At 33.8% G+C, this 16,987-nt stretch overlaps 1 protein-coding gene across 1 annotated transcript in view; it reads left to right on the top strand.

Annotated features, from left to right (window-relative positions):
- Positions 1 to 16,987, top strand: part of cac (calcium voltage-gated channel subunit cacophony) — a 534,146-nt gene that overhangs the window by 180,459 nt on the left and 336,700 nt on the right. The window contains exon 5 of the mRNA XM_089100885.1: positions 5,957 to 6,096. Within this exon, the coding sequence (XP_088957011.1) occupies positions 5,957 to 6,096 (140 nt within the window). The remainder of the gene's footprint in view (positions 1 to 5,956; positions 6,097 to 16,987) is intronic.

A 16,987-nucleotide genomic window follows, 5' to 3' on the forward strand; every position in this document is an offset into this window, starting at 1 on the left:
TTTGGGGAAATGATGGGCTTGAGAGTGGGGTTAGTTGCTATCCATTCACTTTCTACTATTTAAAAGGGCACTACGCCTTTCAGTTTCCAATCAAATGAGCCCTTTTTGAAGTTTCTACGACAAAATTTCTATAAAAACCTTATATGAACCCAGGGCATAACTTACAACCCTTGCCCTGGGGGGTTTGGTAAGGGGAATGGTTGTCATATTCAAAGACCTAATTTTCACAACTTTCAACTACGTTGAAGAAAACAAATATCTCGTAATTTTAAGTGGATGTGTTTGGGGAAATGGTGGGCGTGACAGGGGATTAGTTGCCCTTCAATCATTTCAACTATTAAAAAGGGCACTAGCCCTTTCAATTTTCAATCGAATGAACCCTTTTTGAAGTTTCTACCACAACTCTTTCCATAAAAACCGTATGAGTCCCCAGGGCATAACTTACAACCCTTGCCCTGAGGGCTGTGTGGGATTGTCATCCTCAAAGACCTAAGTTTTAAAGTTTCCAGAACTTTTAACTACGTTGAAAAAAATGGCTATCTCAAAATTTGAATGTATGTCTTTGGGGAAACGGTGGGCGTGAGAGGGGGGCTAGTTGCCCTCCAATTCCTTTCGACTATTAAAAAGCGCACTAACCATTTAAATTTCCAATCGAATGAGCCCTTTTTGAAGTTTCTATGACAACGCTTTCTATAAAAACCGTATATGCCCAAAGAGCATAACTTACAACCCTTGCCCTGAGGGATGTGGGGGGGGGTTGTTATCCTTAAAGACCTTATTTCCAGAACTTTCAACTACGGTGAACAAAATGGCTATCTCCATATTTTGATCGGGTGTGTTAATAAATGGTAGGCATGAGAGGGGGGTTAGTTGCCCTCCAATCACTTTTGACCATTAAAAAGAGCACTAACCATTTTAGTTTCCAATCGAATGAATCCTTTTTCAAATTTTTACGATAACGCTTTCTACAAAAACCTTATATGCCCCCAGCGCACAATTTACAATCCTTGTCCTGAGGGCTGTGGTGGGGTGTCATCCTCAAAGACCTAATTTCCGGAACTTTCAACTACGTTGAACAAAATGACTATCTAAAAATTTTGATAGGACGTGTTTGGGGGAAAACGCGGCCGTGAGAAGGGGGTAAGTTCCTCTTCAATCACTTTCGACTATTAAAAAGGGCACTAGCCCTTTCTATTTCCAATCGAATGAGCCCTTTTTGAAGTTTATACGGCAAAGCTTTATATAAGAACCTTATTTGCCCCTAGGGCATAACTTAAAACCCTTGCCCTGAGGGATGTGGGGGGTGACCTCCTCAAAACATAATTTCTATCTGAAAATCAACTACGTTGAACAAAATGGCTATCTCGAAATTTTTGATTGGATATGTTTTGGGAAATGGTGGGCGTGGAAGGGGTGTTAGTTGCCTTCCAATCACTTTCAACGATTAAAAAGGGCACTAGCCATTCCAATTTCCAATCGAATGAGCCCTTTTCGAAGTTTCTACGAGAAATGCCCTGGTCTAGAAAAAAAAATAATACAATGTACCCACATCGTTCTTTACTCAGACAAAGCTATTGCGCTGTCTATGATAGCTGATCAAGTCAAATCGCTACACCTTCATTAAGGGAAGGCTTAACCCCCACCGCCCGTAGGGGCCATTGTTTATATACAATGCTGGTTATTTGGGAAAGGCGTCATATTTGATCCAGAGTCTAAAAAAAGGCTAAGAATATTAAGGTAAAACTTTTAGAAAATGTTGAGGGGGATGTCAAATAAAATCAAAGCACACTATGGGACACAAGGACGCAACAGCAACTACATAATTTTGTTGCTGTTGTGTCCTATGAAAGGACACATTTTGACATGTATTTCGAAAAAACTGCACGTCTCGACTGTTTTTACTGCTTCAAGTGCTCCATACAGTTTTTCTAGAAAATGGATAGTCTGAACGCGGTATTACCAAACTGGGTAATCGTGGGCCGTTGATAATTAACATCCAGAGATAAGACGATTTTGCTTGTATTTGTATCCCATTTAAATTGCCACGCAGCACGCCGCAAATCCTTCGGGAGGTAGTATTTTATAGAGACCATGAGTAATACCATTAATTTTGTTTGAGCAGTAACTCCAGAGTTGCCACTCGGCAGGTTTTTTTGGTGCCACTTTGGGTGGCAAAATAGTGTCACTTTCGTATAAAAAGTGTCTTTTTCCAAAAATTTTGCTGCTCGCTACGCTTTATGTCGCTCGAGCTGGTATCAACATGAATTTCAAATTGATAGCGCATTTAAACATTGCGGAAATCTGTCCGGATTTAGCAATACGTGCGGAGATTCCGCCGGTTTTCGTGCTTGAAAAACTCTTTAGCCTCCTGCAACGATTTGGTCAAATCAGAACGAATTCTTGGCAAGATTTTTAAATGACTAAAAGTATGACTATGTATCATCAAAAAATTCATAATTTTATAACATTGGTTCACGACTACTCCAGCTTGTATGATACTGCTCACCCTGGTCATAATAAAACCAAGGAAAATGGTGTCATAGGGCTCTCTATTGCTCAACAGCTTTCAGAGGAGGGTAAGAACATTATATCCTTTTGGATGTTTTGATTGTAGCTACAGGCACTGGAGTTAATTCTTCTTTTAGAAAATATTTTTTGTAAAAGAATTTTTTTTTTTCATTTTTTTCTTTCTTTTCCATATGTTTCTTTTAGAACTTGTCCTCATCTTGAAAACTGGGTCACGCAGTTTTCGCAGTTGGGCATTGCGTCACGCATCTTGAAAACTGGGTCACGCAGTTGGGCATTTATTTGAAAAACTTGCATCAAAACGTAGCGTTTTCTGGGCCATCGTTCGAAAAGATACGGACGGACTTCTGCAAAGATTTCCGCAATGTGTAATGGTACATTTACACATAGCGGAAATCCGTCGGGATATAGCAATCTGTGTGGAGGTTTCGTGTTTACCGTGCTCAAAAAACTCTCTAGCTTTTCGCAGATTTCTGTAAATCAGGACGAATTCTTGGCAAGGTTTTTAAATAAATAAAAGCATGACTATGATATATAAAAAAAAAATTATTTTAGACTGAATTTCTTTCAGTCTTCTATGCCTTTTTCTTCTAAGCCTCCTTCGCAGTATAAGGAATAAAGCGAAAGTCAAATTAGTTAATAATATTCTTTATGGACTTATCTTCATCCACGCTCATGCATTTATTTGAAAACTTTGCCTTAAAACGTAGTGTTTTCTGAGCCAACGTTCGAAAAGATACGGACAGATTTCTGCATGTATTTCCGCAGCGTGTAAAGAAACCATAATGATTCTTTTAGACATTGTGGAAATGCATGCGGAAATCTATCCTTATATTTTCGAAGGATAGACCAGAAGACACTACGTTTTAAGGCAAAGTTTTCAAATAAATGTATGAGCGTGGATGGGAACAAATTCTAAAAGAAGAATATTGGCTAACTTGACTCTCGCTTTAGTACTTAGGCTGCAAAGAAGGCACAGAAGACAAAGAGAGAAAGTAATTCAGTCTGAAACAACAAATATTTTGATATTCCATAGTCATGGTTTTATTAATTTAAAAATCTTGCCAAGAATTTATCCTGATTTGATTAAATCGCTACGGAAAGCTAAAATTTTTCTAGCACGAAAATGGACGGATTTCTACAATGTGTAAATGAGCCATAAATGAACAACTTCAAATCCTGTCCAATCCGCTTGATATCATCTCCACGCGGTTTTCCGTATCTTTAAATTTTACAACATGAAAGTCGACAAAAAAAATCCCAACTATCAACTATAAAAAAGTAATATTGATTATACTTAGGTGGTGGTGACTCTCAGCTTTGCGCAGCCCTTCCACTCTTGTCAACTTTCCAGCCCCCCCCCCCCATTTTAAAACCCGCTAAAAAGCAAATGGTGCTTACTGTATAAAATGGGAATTCATACCACAGAGTACTTTCTTCTAATTTTTTTTCTGAGTAGTCTTTGCTCATAGCGCGAAAAAGGAATGAAACAAAGAAAAGAGAAAAACCTTCCAAGATAACGGACGCTTTTGAGAAAACGGAAAAAAGGGACATCAATACTCGTCAACATTGAGTGTTTTACATCCAGTTTTTCCACAAAATGGACTATCTGGATTATTGCAGAGCATTCAGACACGTGAAATTTTCTTTTTTCTGGAAATACTGAAGAGAATGCCGCGAACGTAGGTCGGAGCTATTGATGACCCTGTGATATATACAACTAATGGTCTATCAGACACTAAACTCTTTCAGAACTTGATTCGAAAATGTGCGTTTCTGAATCTGAAAACAGAGGGAATGAAAGGTGAAAGAAAAAAGATATCAGTGTTTTTCTACATTGGCAATTTTCCTTCCCATTCTTTTTTTGACAAACTTCCTTCTTTGTAGAAAAAAAGTGCTTCTTTGAAAAAAAATGTCACCCGTGGCAACTCTGATTTACATATATTACAGTAACCTGTAGCCACAATTTCAACTGGGAGGAGTGGCGTTTTCCCCTCTTCAGTTAGTAAATTGTATAGCATCTTTATAAGATGCTATACAATATATGTATGTAATATATGTAATATATATGTATGTGGATAGTATGTAACTCAGCCCGCTGTTCATCTCATAGGATTTGATATAGCGTTTGTGTGTATTCAAGCTGATTTCTGAAGTCAGATTTATCGTCCTTAAGGGGCAATCAGCTAATCAAAAACTAAAATATTATTGTTTTTATTTGTTGGCTTGATTAGAATAAATTTACAGCAGTATTTATAACAATTTTGCATAGACATTATTCTTATCAAACTGTACAGTTTGCAGTTACTGTTGTCGTTTTAACTTTAAAATAAAAACATATTTATGTTTTTTATTATTGATGAGATCTTTTACTGTATATACTTTTTGAAGATCAAACATATAAAATAGAGTTTAAATGTATAAATCGCATATAATGAAAATGTAAACACCGTAACGAAAATTCACAAGAGGGATGAAGGAACTACCACACTACTTAAAAAAAAAAAAATTCACCAATGGATTTTCTATCGGCTACAACTGAAAGGAATAAAGTTAAAAATAAAAAATGAATGTTCACAAAGATTTTGTATATCCTCTTAGGGGAATAATAATAATAATAATAATAATAATAATAATAATAATAATAATAATAATAATAATTTAATAATACAAATAATAATAATAATAATAATAATAATAATAATAATAATAATAATAATAATAATAATAATAATAATAATAATAATAATAATAATAATAATAATAATAATAATAATAATAATAATAATAATAATAATAATAATAATAATAATAATAATAATAATAATAATAATAATAATAATAATAATAATAATAATAATAATAATAATAATAATAATAATAATAATAATAAAAATAATAATAATAATAATAATAATAATCAAAATTATAATAAAAGTAAAAATAATAATTTATTAGTACCCGCTCATGCAAAAAAAAGCGGAGTACAAAATAAAAAAAAGAAATTCACAAATCAAACAGAAAACAGCATTAACAAAAGAATCATTACGTCACTTGAACTCAAAAAATAGATCAGGGGTTCTCAAACTGTCGTACGCGTGCCCCTCGGGGGTTTGTAAACATTTTCAGGGGGTACTTGGCCGGCCAACAAAAAATAAACAACCCTTTAACTCTAGGATTGGCAATTATATTTATATTTTAGCTATACCTAGTAATGACCTAGTAATGGTAACTTAGAAGGGGTACCTAAAATGTTTTATTGGTAAAAAGGGGTACAGAGTCTAAATAAGTTTTAAAACCACTGCAATAGATGATGTGGTAAAGGTGCCGATAAATTTTCAATTACTCTTTCCATGGCTTTTTTTTTCAGAAAGAACTCATAGGCCTTCTTTTTTTGTTCTGTGTCCTTAATTTGTTCTTTTAATTTCAGGAAAAAACAGAGCCATATTTTCTTGGAATATTTTTTGTAGAAGCCAGTGTTAAAATTCTTGCCATGGGATTTGTTCTTCACAAAGGGTCTTATTTAAGGAATATTTGGAATCTTATGGATTTTGTTGTTGTTGTTACGGGGTAAGTGTTCTTGAATAAATATTTTTATCTATACAATTATTTCCTATTTTTTCAGTTTTATTTATATTTTATTTCCGAGTATACTATATTTATGATCGTGTTACATTAAGAAGCTGAGGATAGTGTGAGCGGGAAGTGCTTTGAAAAATTCTACATTAGTAAGTATTAAATAAATTATCAAAAAAAATTCAAATGAAATCTGATTGTTCAGATTGGTTATGTAGGAACTTAAATAATCATGTACATCTAATATAATTACGACATATAAATCAAATAATTAGAATAAAAGTGATATAATTAAATAATAATTCATGTGTGATTTTTCAAAGCAAAAGAACTGCACATAGAGCTATGCAGTTTTCAACCGGATCTGGGGTTTAAAGAAGGGAAAAGAAAAATGTATGAGCAATCAGTAAAAAAAAAAAAAAAAAAAAAAACTGAAAACATATTAAAGAGCTGAAGATTGTGTAGTTTTACTTCGAAGGTGGAGCTCTCTTTGGGAACCAGTAAACCAGTATAAAGTAAATAATTTAGTTTTTGCAGAAGAAAAGCGTTAACTAATTAGTAACTTAACTAAATAGTTTAGCTTATTTATTTTTTCGGTTCAGCGTTGCAACATTGCCAAAAATATGATATAACCCTAAAAACTTCATAAATTCAAATAATCAATAGAAAGTCTTAGAAATCTGTGACTTTAAAACACAAATAGACCTAATATGCGTTCAGGGGGCAAAAGATTTGTTATTTTGTAGTCCTTGGTACTCTAACTGGAACTCAATTTAATTAGTTTTCTTGGATCGCCTTAGTAATTTGAAATTGAAGGTTTTAAAGATTGGGATTGAAGTAATTTGAGATACTCTATAAAGTCCTCTCAGTGTCTTCCTTGAGCTCAAGAGATTTATTTCAGTTTTTTGGAGGGGGGGAGAGGCAATATTTTAAAATTTATGTATGGAGGGAGGGTTGGTAAAATTCACGAGGACTTTACTCCATTTTCATCGAAATATTTTTTTTAATCTTTAGTAGGGATTCGACATCTTTGTCTTTGGTATCCATAAAAGTATTATGCAAGGCATGTTTGTCTAATAAGTATTTGGTTTACAAAATTATAGTTGACACTAAGTAATCAAATTAAATATTAAATATTAATGTAATTGAATATTACAAAAAAAGAAAAGAAAATTGAGAATGGAATTTTATAAGGCCAACGAAAATACTGGATGCAACGAAACGTATATTTCGAGAAGACAACTAGTTCCCTAATTCGGTAAAAATTGAAAAAAGTCCAACATTGTCTTAGCAAAAATGGGAGCGATATAGACCAGAAAAAAGAATAGATTAAATAAAAAGGCAAAAACAAACACCATGGATATCAAACAAACAGAAAAACCCAAATTGGAAGAATTTAAAAGCTAACAAGGCAAGATAAAATAACAGGTAAGAAAAATTCAAAACAATATATTGAGAAAATATTGTTGGTTAATCAAATAAGCTTTCTTCCTAACAAGATATCATAGGCAGTGCGCTAGCGCTACCTAAGTAAAGAACGATGTGGGCACAATGTGTTGTTTTTTGTTTTTTTTTCTCCATACACGGGCACTTCGTATCGAAGGAGTTGTCGTAGAAACTTCGAAAAGGGCTCATTCGATTGGAAATGACAGTGGCTAGTGCCCTTTTTAATAGTCGAAAGTGATTGGAGGGAAACTAGCCCCCCCCCCCCACGCCCGTCATTCCCCCAGTCACATCCGGGGAATGATAATTTTGTTTAGCGTATGCTAGTTGATTTCCAGATAGAAAATATGTTTTTGAGAAGGACACTCCACCACAACTCTCAGGGCAAAGGTTTTAAGTTATTTTTAAGTTATTTAAGTATATTTTTTAAGTATTCAATTGAAAATAGAAAGGGTTGATGTCATTTTTAATACTTAAAAGTGGCTGAAGGGTACTTAGTCCCCCTTACACTCCCACCCTCCCTTTGACCTATTATTTTAAAAACTAATTTTCACCTCAAGATTAAATCAAAATGCACTGGGATATTACTGATTCCTGACAGGTCATTTCAGCAATATCCCAAGAATGACTGTGGATATTATGTTCAAAGTTTCGGGGCTACTTCTGCTCTTAATATTTAACCAAATCAAAATAGTGTAAGTGTATCCAAGCTATCAAAGAAAGTAAACAGATTTTTTTTTGCGAATGGTATCAAATTTTCCATTTCAGGTAAACTAGAGGAGGTATGAAACAGTTAAACAGTACTATTTGTGTCCAGATTTTTAAATTGGTGTATGTTGTTAAAAATTGCTGAAAATTTTTCTCCAGCATAAAATAGCAACCAAACTATAAAGTCTTAAAAAACGAAAAGATTTAAAGTGGTGTTTTCTTTTTCCCTGAAAAGACTATGTCAATATAAAAGAAAACAGAAATTAATTAAAAAAACTTTTTCCACAAAATACGTTTTTCAAAGAAAAGTAAAGAACTCCATTAAAGAAAAAATGAGTAAAAATAAAACCAAATAATCTACCACGCTCGAAACTACCACAAATCAGCATCCATAAATAAATGAAACCCGAACAGAAATTTCAATAAATAACCGAGTCAAACTCAAAAGGAGCAGATATTAACATAAGTTGGGCGCAAAACCCCTATGCCTTCCCAAGGCCAGACAAAATTTGCACTTTACTGAAAAAATACAAAGGAATGTGCATTGTCAGTTTAATATACATATACTGATGTTTAGTAATCAAAATGTAAAAATTATTTGATTTATTAAAGTTATATAAGTAAAAACATTTATATTTTTTCAGTAAAGTGTAAATTTTGTTCTGGCCTTAGGAAGGCATAGGGGTTTGTTGCCCAACTGTTAATTTCTGCTCGTTTTGAGTTTGACTCGGTTATTTACTGTAATTCCTGTTCGTTTTGGGTTTTATTTATTTATCGGTGCTGATTTGTGGTAGTTTCGAGCTTGGTAGATTATTTGATTTTATTTTTGCTCATTTTTTTTTTAATGGAGTTCTTTACTTTTCTTTGAAAAACGTATTTTGTGGAAAAAGTTTTTTTTTTTTAATTAATATAATTGTAAAACCAACCTTGGTAGAATGCTCCCCATAGGCATAACGAAGTTAATTTCGCAAGCCACATTGGCCTGCCATTACAAGAAATCAAAGGGAAGAGAAGCGAAAATGGGATTTTATAAGGCCAACAAAAGTACTTGATGCAACGAAACTGGATATTTCGAGAAGACAACTTCTTCCTTTCTTCAGCAATAGAGTAAGTAAAAAAAAAATAATAATAAAGTCAAACAATTTCTGAGCGACAACGGGATCGATTTAGACCAGAAAAAAGGGAATAAAATAAACTAAAAGACAAAAACAAAGAAAGTGGACATCAAAATGAAACAAAATCCAAATTGGAAGAAATGAAAAGCTAACAACGCGGATAAATTAACATGTACAAAAACAAATTCATAATAATTGATGGACAAAATATTGTTGATTAATTAAATTAGCTTTCTTCCTAGCAAAAGATGTGAATTTATTCGTTTATACTCATTTTGTTGTATCCAGTAATTTTGTTGGCCAAATAAAACACCATTTCCATTTTTCTTCTCTTTTGCTTTTTAAAATATGATACCGTTATCATGTTCATAATCCAGAACCATTGGTGATGGAAATGGACATTATTAAGCCAAATTAGGCCATTAAAGTAATCCTACCCCATCCACCCTCCTGAAAAAAACTTTCTATGAAAGTTTTAAATTGCTCCCCAAGCCGTGAGGCAAAATAGGATATGCAAACCAAAGTTACAGCTTTAAAAATAATAAATTAAGAGGAAAGAAGCCCTTCCTTGAACCGTTATCTTTTTTATCCCCTTTATTTTCTTTGTCCATCAACACGCCTAAGACACTAGATATTGATTTTAGTTAACAGGCACAGCTTAAACTAAAAAAGGGATGTATCCTCAAAATTGTACTTTTTAACGATGGAGTAAAGTTCAATATCCAGCCTCAGACCGGTGACTCTAAGATTAGGAGTCTAATTTTCTACGTTCTAAACTAGTTTTGATTTTTGTAAATAGAATTCCTTTAGTGTCAAAGGCACTTACACTTATGAAAAGAAAGCTAGTCACAATAAAAACATTTTGTTTTCAAATGACCTTTCAAATAATTTGTTTTAATTCATATTTATTGCTTTTAGTATAACTAGGAAATATAACAAACCTTATTAGAGCTCCAACGTGTACACCTCGTGTCCAAAGGGGAAAGACAAGTGGATGCCCTGCAAGGAAAGATAATCAATTGACCTAATTCTTGATGGAGAATTTTCTGGGAAGAACGGCTGGGGTAAAATATTTAGCAAATGATTCCTTTGACCGAATTGGATAAAAATAATGATCCGACATCTGAAGGAATCACTCATCCTCTTTCAAAGCAAGACAAATTGCAGTTCCCCTCTTTTTTTCTAATGATTAATTGCAGAAAAATGCAGTAATGTAAATCTTCATATAAATAGTTTCATGAGTATCAGAGAGAGGAAATAAAATTTTTAGTGAGAAAATCAAAATTTTCCTCATGTGGCTACAGTAATATACCAATTAAATAAATTGAAAAATTAATTATAGTAAAATTCAACTTCGGGACTAACTTTCAAATCTTTATTTGCAATCAGTATTTACTTAACTTGTTTCAATAAGAAAACAGCTTGGGCTATAAAATGCGATTACCGCTGTCTCTCTGCGACCGCTAGGACCGGAAATCGCTTAACATTGTGGTGGGTCGCCTCTTTATAGAGGCACAAGTGTGCCTCCTTGATATCACAAAAATTAGGAGTTCCAAAAATCACACCTCTCTTGTCCGAAAAGGACCGGAAGTCGTACGAAAGTTAAACAGTAAAAGTCGTATTTTAATTTTTTCATTGGGAAATAGTAACGGACGTTGCTTAAACCAAGAGTAAATTTGTATAGAAATTAGTCATTGAAACTGAACATTGAGGAGGAACGGAGGCATCACGATCTTCCCTGATCCCTCCCCTTAAATATGTTTCACCTTTTGTGTTAAATAGAGCTAATACAGCCTTCAGAGGCGTAGGAAAATATGTTGTATAAGATATAATTAGAGGTTGAACTTCATTTATAGGGAGTACCCATATATACATGCCAATTCAGAGTGATTCAAGTGCTTTCATATTGAAATACCAACAAACTTAAAAATTTGACTTTATCCATACTGCATACACGAGGCTCATATTTTGGGAGTATTTTCCCACTTTTTCGAAAATCGAAAAAAAATTTCCAGGCTCTTAACTTTTGATGGGTAACATTAAACTTAATAAATCTTATATATTTGGCATCAAACAGTTCGTGGCATCAAAATGTAAGGGCGGCTCAATCATAACCGAAACGAAGTTACGACCCTGAGGAAATTTGTTTAGTTTTTGAAAAAGGGAAGAATCTACCCCAAAAAATCATATGATATTAATGAACATCATACCATCGGATTAAGCATATTACAGAACTCTAATGAAGAGGTCCCTTCCAGCTCCTATATACAAAAATGTGGAATTTTGCAATTTTTTTTGCCAAAAGAAAGATCATGTATGTGTGTTTATTTCTTTTTTGTTTTTGTAATTTTTTTCCCGTGGGTGATTGTATCATACCAATAATCTTAGAAGATCGGTAGAAGGCTCATTATCAAAAAGCAAAAATTTTAGTGCCCTTTTTATTTGACCAAAAAGATTGGAGGGCAGCTAGCCCCCCTCTCACAACCCTTTTTCTCCAAAGTTGTCTGATCAAAATTTTCAGGTAGTGATTTTGTTAAGTATAGTTGAAGGGTTCAATAACTATGCCTTCGGTGATAACATGGCTCCCAATAGCCCCCGGGGAAAGGGCTGTAAGTTACAAAATTTACCCGTTCCTTACGTATAATATTTTTCAGCGGAGGAGCTTCCTGCGGAGAGTTTCCCTTTCCACGGAAGAGTTTCCCGTGAGAAGAGGGAAATTTTCATGAAGGGGAACCTGATTTATCGGCATTGTTTGAAAAACGATCAGAAATTACATACAAAAACATGTTTTTTCTACTTAAAGTAAGGAGCAACATTAAAACTCAAAACAAACAGAAATTATTCGGTATATGACAGGTTTGCCCCCTTCCTCAATACCTTGCTCTTTACGCTAAAGTTTGGCTGTTTTTCCCAATTTTTTTAGAACGACTCCTGAAAGTCAAGGGCTGGGAAACACAAGAAGCTTTTTAAAAAGTGCTAAAAATCTTTAATGTGAAGAGCAAGGTATTAAGATGGGGAATAATTTCGGAATAATGTCTGTTCGTTTTGAGTTTTAATGTTGCTTCTTACTTTCAATTGAAAACAACTTTTAATCTTGTTTTCTTTTAATTTAGTTAGCATAAATGGCCCAAATCTTTTAATGTGTCTATTGTTATCAATATTCCATTTGTTAGGGTGTCAATTACTATTGGGCCAAGTCAATCCTTGTTTAAAGTTTGTTATCACGAACTGTTTGATTATTATATGACTTCAGTTCTGCCTTTTAGGTTTTAAATTGTTTTTTTCTTTAAATAGAAAAATAGTTCTTGGAAAACTTTATTTTAATTAATATAATTAAAGAATCAATCTTAATAACTTATGCTCAAGGTATTTATTTTCTATACAAGTTATTTTTTAATAATGAACATTTTCGATTTTATCAATGCGTCCATTTTTAATTCCCCCAAAATAATCAATTATTATATTCCAGTATCAAGCATGTCTCGATACCTACAAAGGAAGTTCCTTGCCTAGATAGGTCTTCCCTTGTCAAAAGACCGTAACAATTGGGAACCTAGACTGTATTTCCGATCGATCAGGACGATAATATAAGGGAAAATAGCTGATAAGAATAGGAGAGGAATTCCTTGTTATTTCACAGAGAGTCAATGTGTGCTTAAGTTCAATATTGTGTCATAATTGCGGCGCGTAGGAACTCTAAAGTTGCACAAAAAGTAAAATTGACAAATCTAGAAGCAGTGTTTTGGGCTGGATGTGTCATTTTGAAATAAAATATTTTTCTTGGGGTTTATTGGCACAGGATAGCTTTTAGTATTATGATAATATTGTTTTTTTTTAGAATCTGGTTTAATTTGAGCTTCATGTAGGCTATTAGCGGTCTTAGAATTGGAAGAAAAAACAAATACATGAAAGCAATAATTTTAGAATTTAAAATTGGAAACGACTTCGCAAAGAATTTTCTAACAGCATTTTGAGAAAGACATTTTAAAAAAGAAATATGAAAAGAAAGTACTTGAAAAAGAACTTTGGGTAAAATCTTAAAATAAAATTGCTAATGCTACTAATGACTCTTTGAAGCACCGAGCCACCTGAGACGAACACAGCTGTACACACTACTCCACCTTAAACTATTCAAATCTTTACTATTTACCCCGACCAAAGAATTTTCACTCTTTACCCTCATCAAAGAAGCCAACCTCTTCCCACACCATTCGAGGACGAATTGATTTTCGGTTAGTCCTAAAAGAAAGGCCAAAAATCAAAATAATTCGGAAATTTTTTAATTTGGTATTTTATAGAATTTAAATTATTCAAATTGTTCAAGAAAAGCTTTAGGAAAAGCACTGGATTCAACCAGCGGAGGTCGAGACATATAACTTCTTCTCAAATATACAAAAAGCATTTGAGGCGGCTCAGAACTGGACAGAAAGAAGTCTCCAGAACATCCAATTGAATAGAGGCTTTGTGCAACCCTGGATCAGTCTTGGTCATTTTCATTGTTTGAGTTGCGTTCGATTTAACAGAACTTAGTTAACTAGCAAGTCTACTCTTTTTGCTTTTAGCGCTTTATTTGCCAGAAAGTGAATTAAAAGAGTTTACCAGGCTTTTCAAGAAGAACAGACAGTTTGGCAGAAAATTCGAAGTTGCTATAGCGTGAGCCGTATAAGACATTGATAACAGAGAATCAGGCTTAGGAAGGGGGGGACCTGAAACAGCAACAAGAACGAAGTAGACTGAAATCTTCTTGGCTAATACCAAATCAAACCTTTTTGTGAAAAGTTTACACCTCATGTTTCCTTTTACAAGAAGACAATTAAACTCCAGCATTAAATAATTACCACTGAGTGAACGCTTAAAAAAAAAACAGCTGCATCACTCATTCTGGGAAGTCTTAAATAAATCATCATATTTTCAAAAGCCAAGGCTTTTACCATAGTGGGAAAAAATATAAGCTGTCGAGTTTGAATTTCCTGCCAAAAAAGTCTGTAGTTATCTATGAACGAAGAAATCTTAACAGTAGTTCCGTAAGAAACTTTTCAGTTACCTGGAAACTTGTTCAAAAAAAAAGTTCAAGGTTAACAAAGAATTTAAAAAAAACGCAAAACCTGCTTATTATGTTAACTAATGAAGTAAATCGAACGAGGCTCTGGATTTCCTCACTTAGCATTAATCATCTATCAATAAGAGTCGACCTTCTGCACAAGTAACTTTGGGCCCATGACATCCGACCTTTAGAATTAGGGGCTTTTAGAATTAGAATTAAAAATTTTTTTTGCCTTTTCGGAATTAAAAGAAAAAGTAAAAAAAAAATTGTGAAACATAAAACATTTCAGGAAATAATTAAAAGAAGTATAAAATGATCTGGATCGAAAAATCATGATCCTAATCAATGAAATAAAAATATAATAACCATAAATATATTTGGAAGCAATTTAAAAGTATGCATGGTACGCAACAATATAAATAGACATAACTTCAGCTGTAGTCTTTAAATAAATAAATAAATAACCACAGGGTGCCAAAATAACACTAAAATATTTCATTTGTTATTTTTCTATGGTCAATATAGAATTACAGAAAACCACAATATGAATGAATGCAATTAATAAACATTAATGAAAAAACAGATGGAGCACAACAAAAATTTCAAGACTCTAATTCATCTGACACAAACAAAACAAAAGCACAAACATAAGAAACAAATGCCAACTAACACTGTTAAACATTGGGCCACGAGTGGGACTTGACTGATAAATTATATCGGTCAATTAGCGACAAAACCGCTTCTTCAGCGTTGATAACACTGTAGAGGAATCTATGATGCTTATTGCTTGTCCACGGTGGACCTAAGAGAAACTTATTTCAAAGCCAACAGAAAAGTAGCTGATCTTCCTCATTTATATACAATTAATTAAACAAACTTTTTCCACAAAATAAGTCTTTCAAAGAAAAGTAAAGAACTCCATTAAACTAAAAATGACCAAAACTAGAATCAAATAATCTACCAAGCGTAAACTACCACAAATCAGCATTAATAAATAAATGAAACCCAAAACGAACAGAAATCCCAATAAATAACCGAATCAAACTCAAAACGAGCAGAAATTAACATAAATTGGGCGCAAAACCCCTATCCCTTCCCAAGGCCAGAACAAAATTTGCAATTTACTGAGAAAAATATAATTTTTTTTACTTTTATGACTTTAATAAATTAGATAATATTAACATTTTGATTACTAAATATCAGTATATGTATATGAAACTTACAATGCACATTCATTTATATTTTTTCAGTAAAGTGCAAATTTTGTTCTGGCCTATTACTATTAAATAAGGCACTAGCCCTTTGAATTTCCAATCGAATGAGCCCTTTTTCAAGTTTCTACGACAAAAATTTCAATAAAAACCTTATATGCCCCCAGGGCATAACTTATATTCCTTGCCCTGAAGACAGTGGGGGGAGTGTCCTGATCAAATATATAATTTCCTGAACTTTGAACTGCGTGGAACAAAATGGATATCTCAAAATCTTTATTGGATGTGTTCGGGAAAATGGTGGGCGTGGAAGGGGTGTTAGTTGCTTTCCAATCACTTTCGATTATTAAAAAGAGGACTAGCCATTTTAATTTCCAATCGAATGAGCCCTTTTGAAGTTTCTACGACAACACATTCTATAAAAACCTTATATGCCCCCTGGGCATAATTTACAACCCTTTCCTTGAGGGCAGTGGGGGGGTTGTCATCCTCAAAGACCTAATTCTCAGAACTTAAAACTACGTTGAATTAAATGTCTATCTCAAATTTTGCTTGGATGTGCTTGGGGAAAAGGTGGGCGTGAGAGGCGGGTTAGTTGCCCTCTAATCACTTTCGACTATTAAAAAGGGCACTAGCCCTTTGAACTTCCAATTGAATGAACCTTTTTTGAAGTTTCAACGACAACGTCTTCTATAAAAAACCTTATATGCCTCCAGGCATAACTTACAACCCTTGCCCTAAGGACTGTGGGGGACTGTCCCCCTCAAAAACATAATTTCTATCTGGAAATCAACTATGCTGAACAATATGGCTCCAAAAATTTCGATTGGACGTGTTTGGGGAAATGGTAGGCGTGCGGGGGGGGGGGGCTATTTGCCCTCCAATCACTTTCGACTTTTAAAAAGGGCACTAGCCCTTTGAATTTCCAATCGAATGAGCCTTTTTTGAAGTTTCTATGACAACACCTTCAATAAAAACCTTATATGCACCCAGGGTATAACTTACAGCCCTTGCCCTGAAGGTTGTGGGGGAGTGTCCTCCTCAAAAACATAATACTTATCTGGAAATCAACTACGCTGGACAAAATGGCTAAAATTTTGATTGGATGTGTTTCGGGAGATGGTGGGCGTAAAAGGGGTGTTAGTCGCCTTTCAATTACTTTCGGCTATTAAAAAGGGCACAAGCCACTCCAATTTCCAATTGAATGAGCCTTTTTTGAAGTTTCTACGGCAACTTCTTCGATACGAAGTGCCCTGCTGTAAAGGAAAAAATTAATAAATAATACATTGTGCCAACATCGCTCTTATATGCCCACAGGGCATAACTTAAAACCCTTGCCCTGAGTGTTATGGGGGAGTGTCTTC

Source organism: Artemia sp. Qi Xiang Cuo, chromosome 15, assembly GCF_049724085.1.
Source record: "Artemia sp. Qi Xiang Cuo chromosome 15, ASM4972408v1, whole genome shotgun sequence".
In the NCBI taxonomy this organism is placed as follows: Eukaryota; Metazoa; Arthropoda; class Branchiopoda; order Anostraca; family Artemiidae; genus Artemia; species Artemia sp. Qi Xiang Cuo.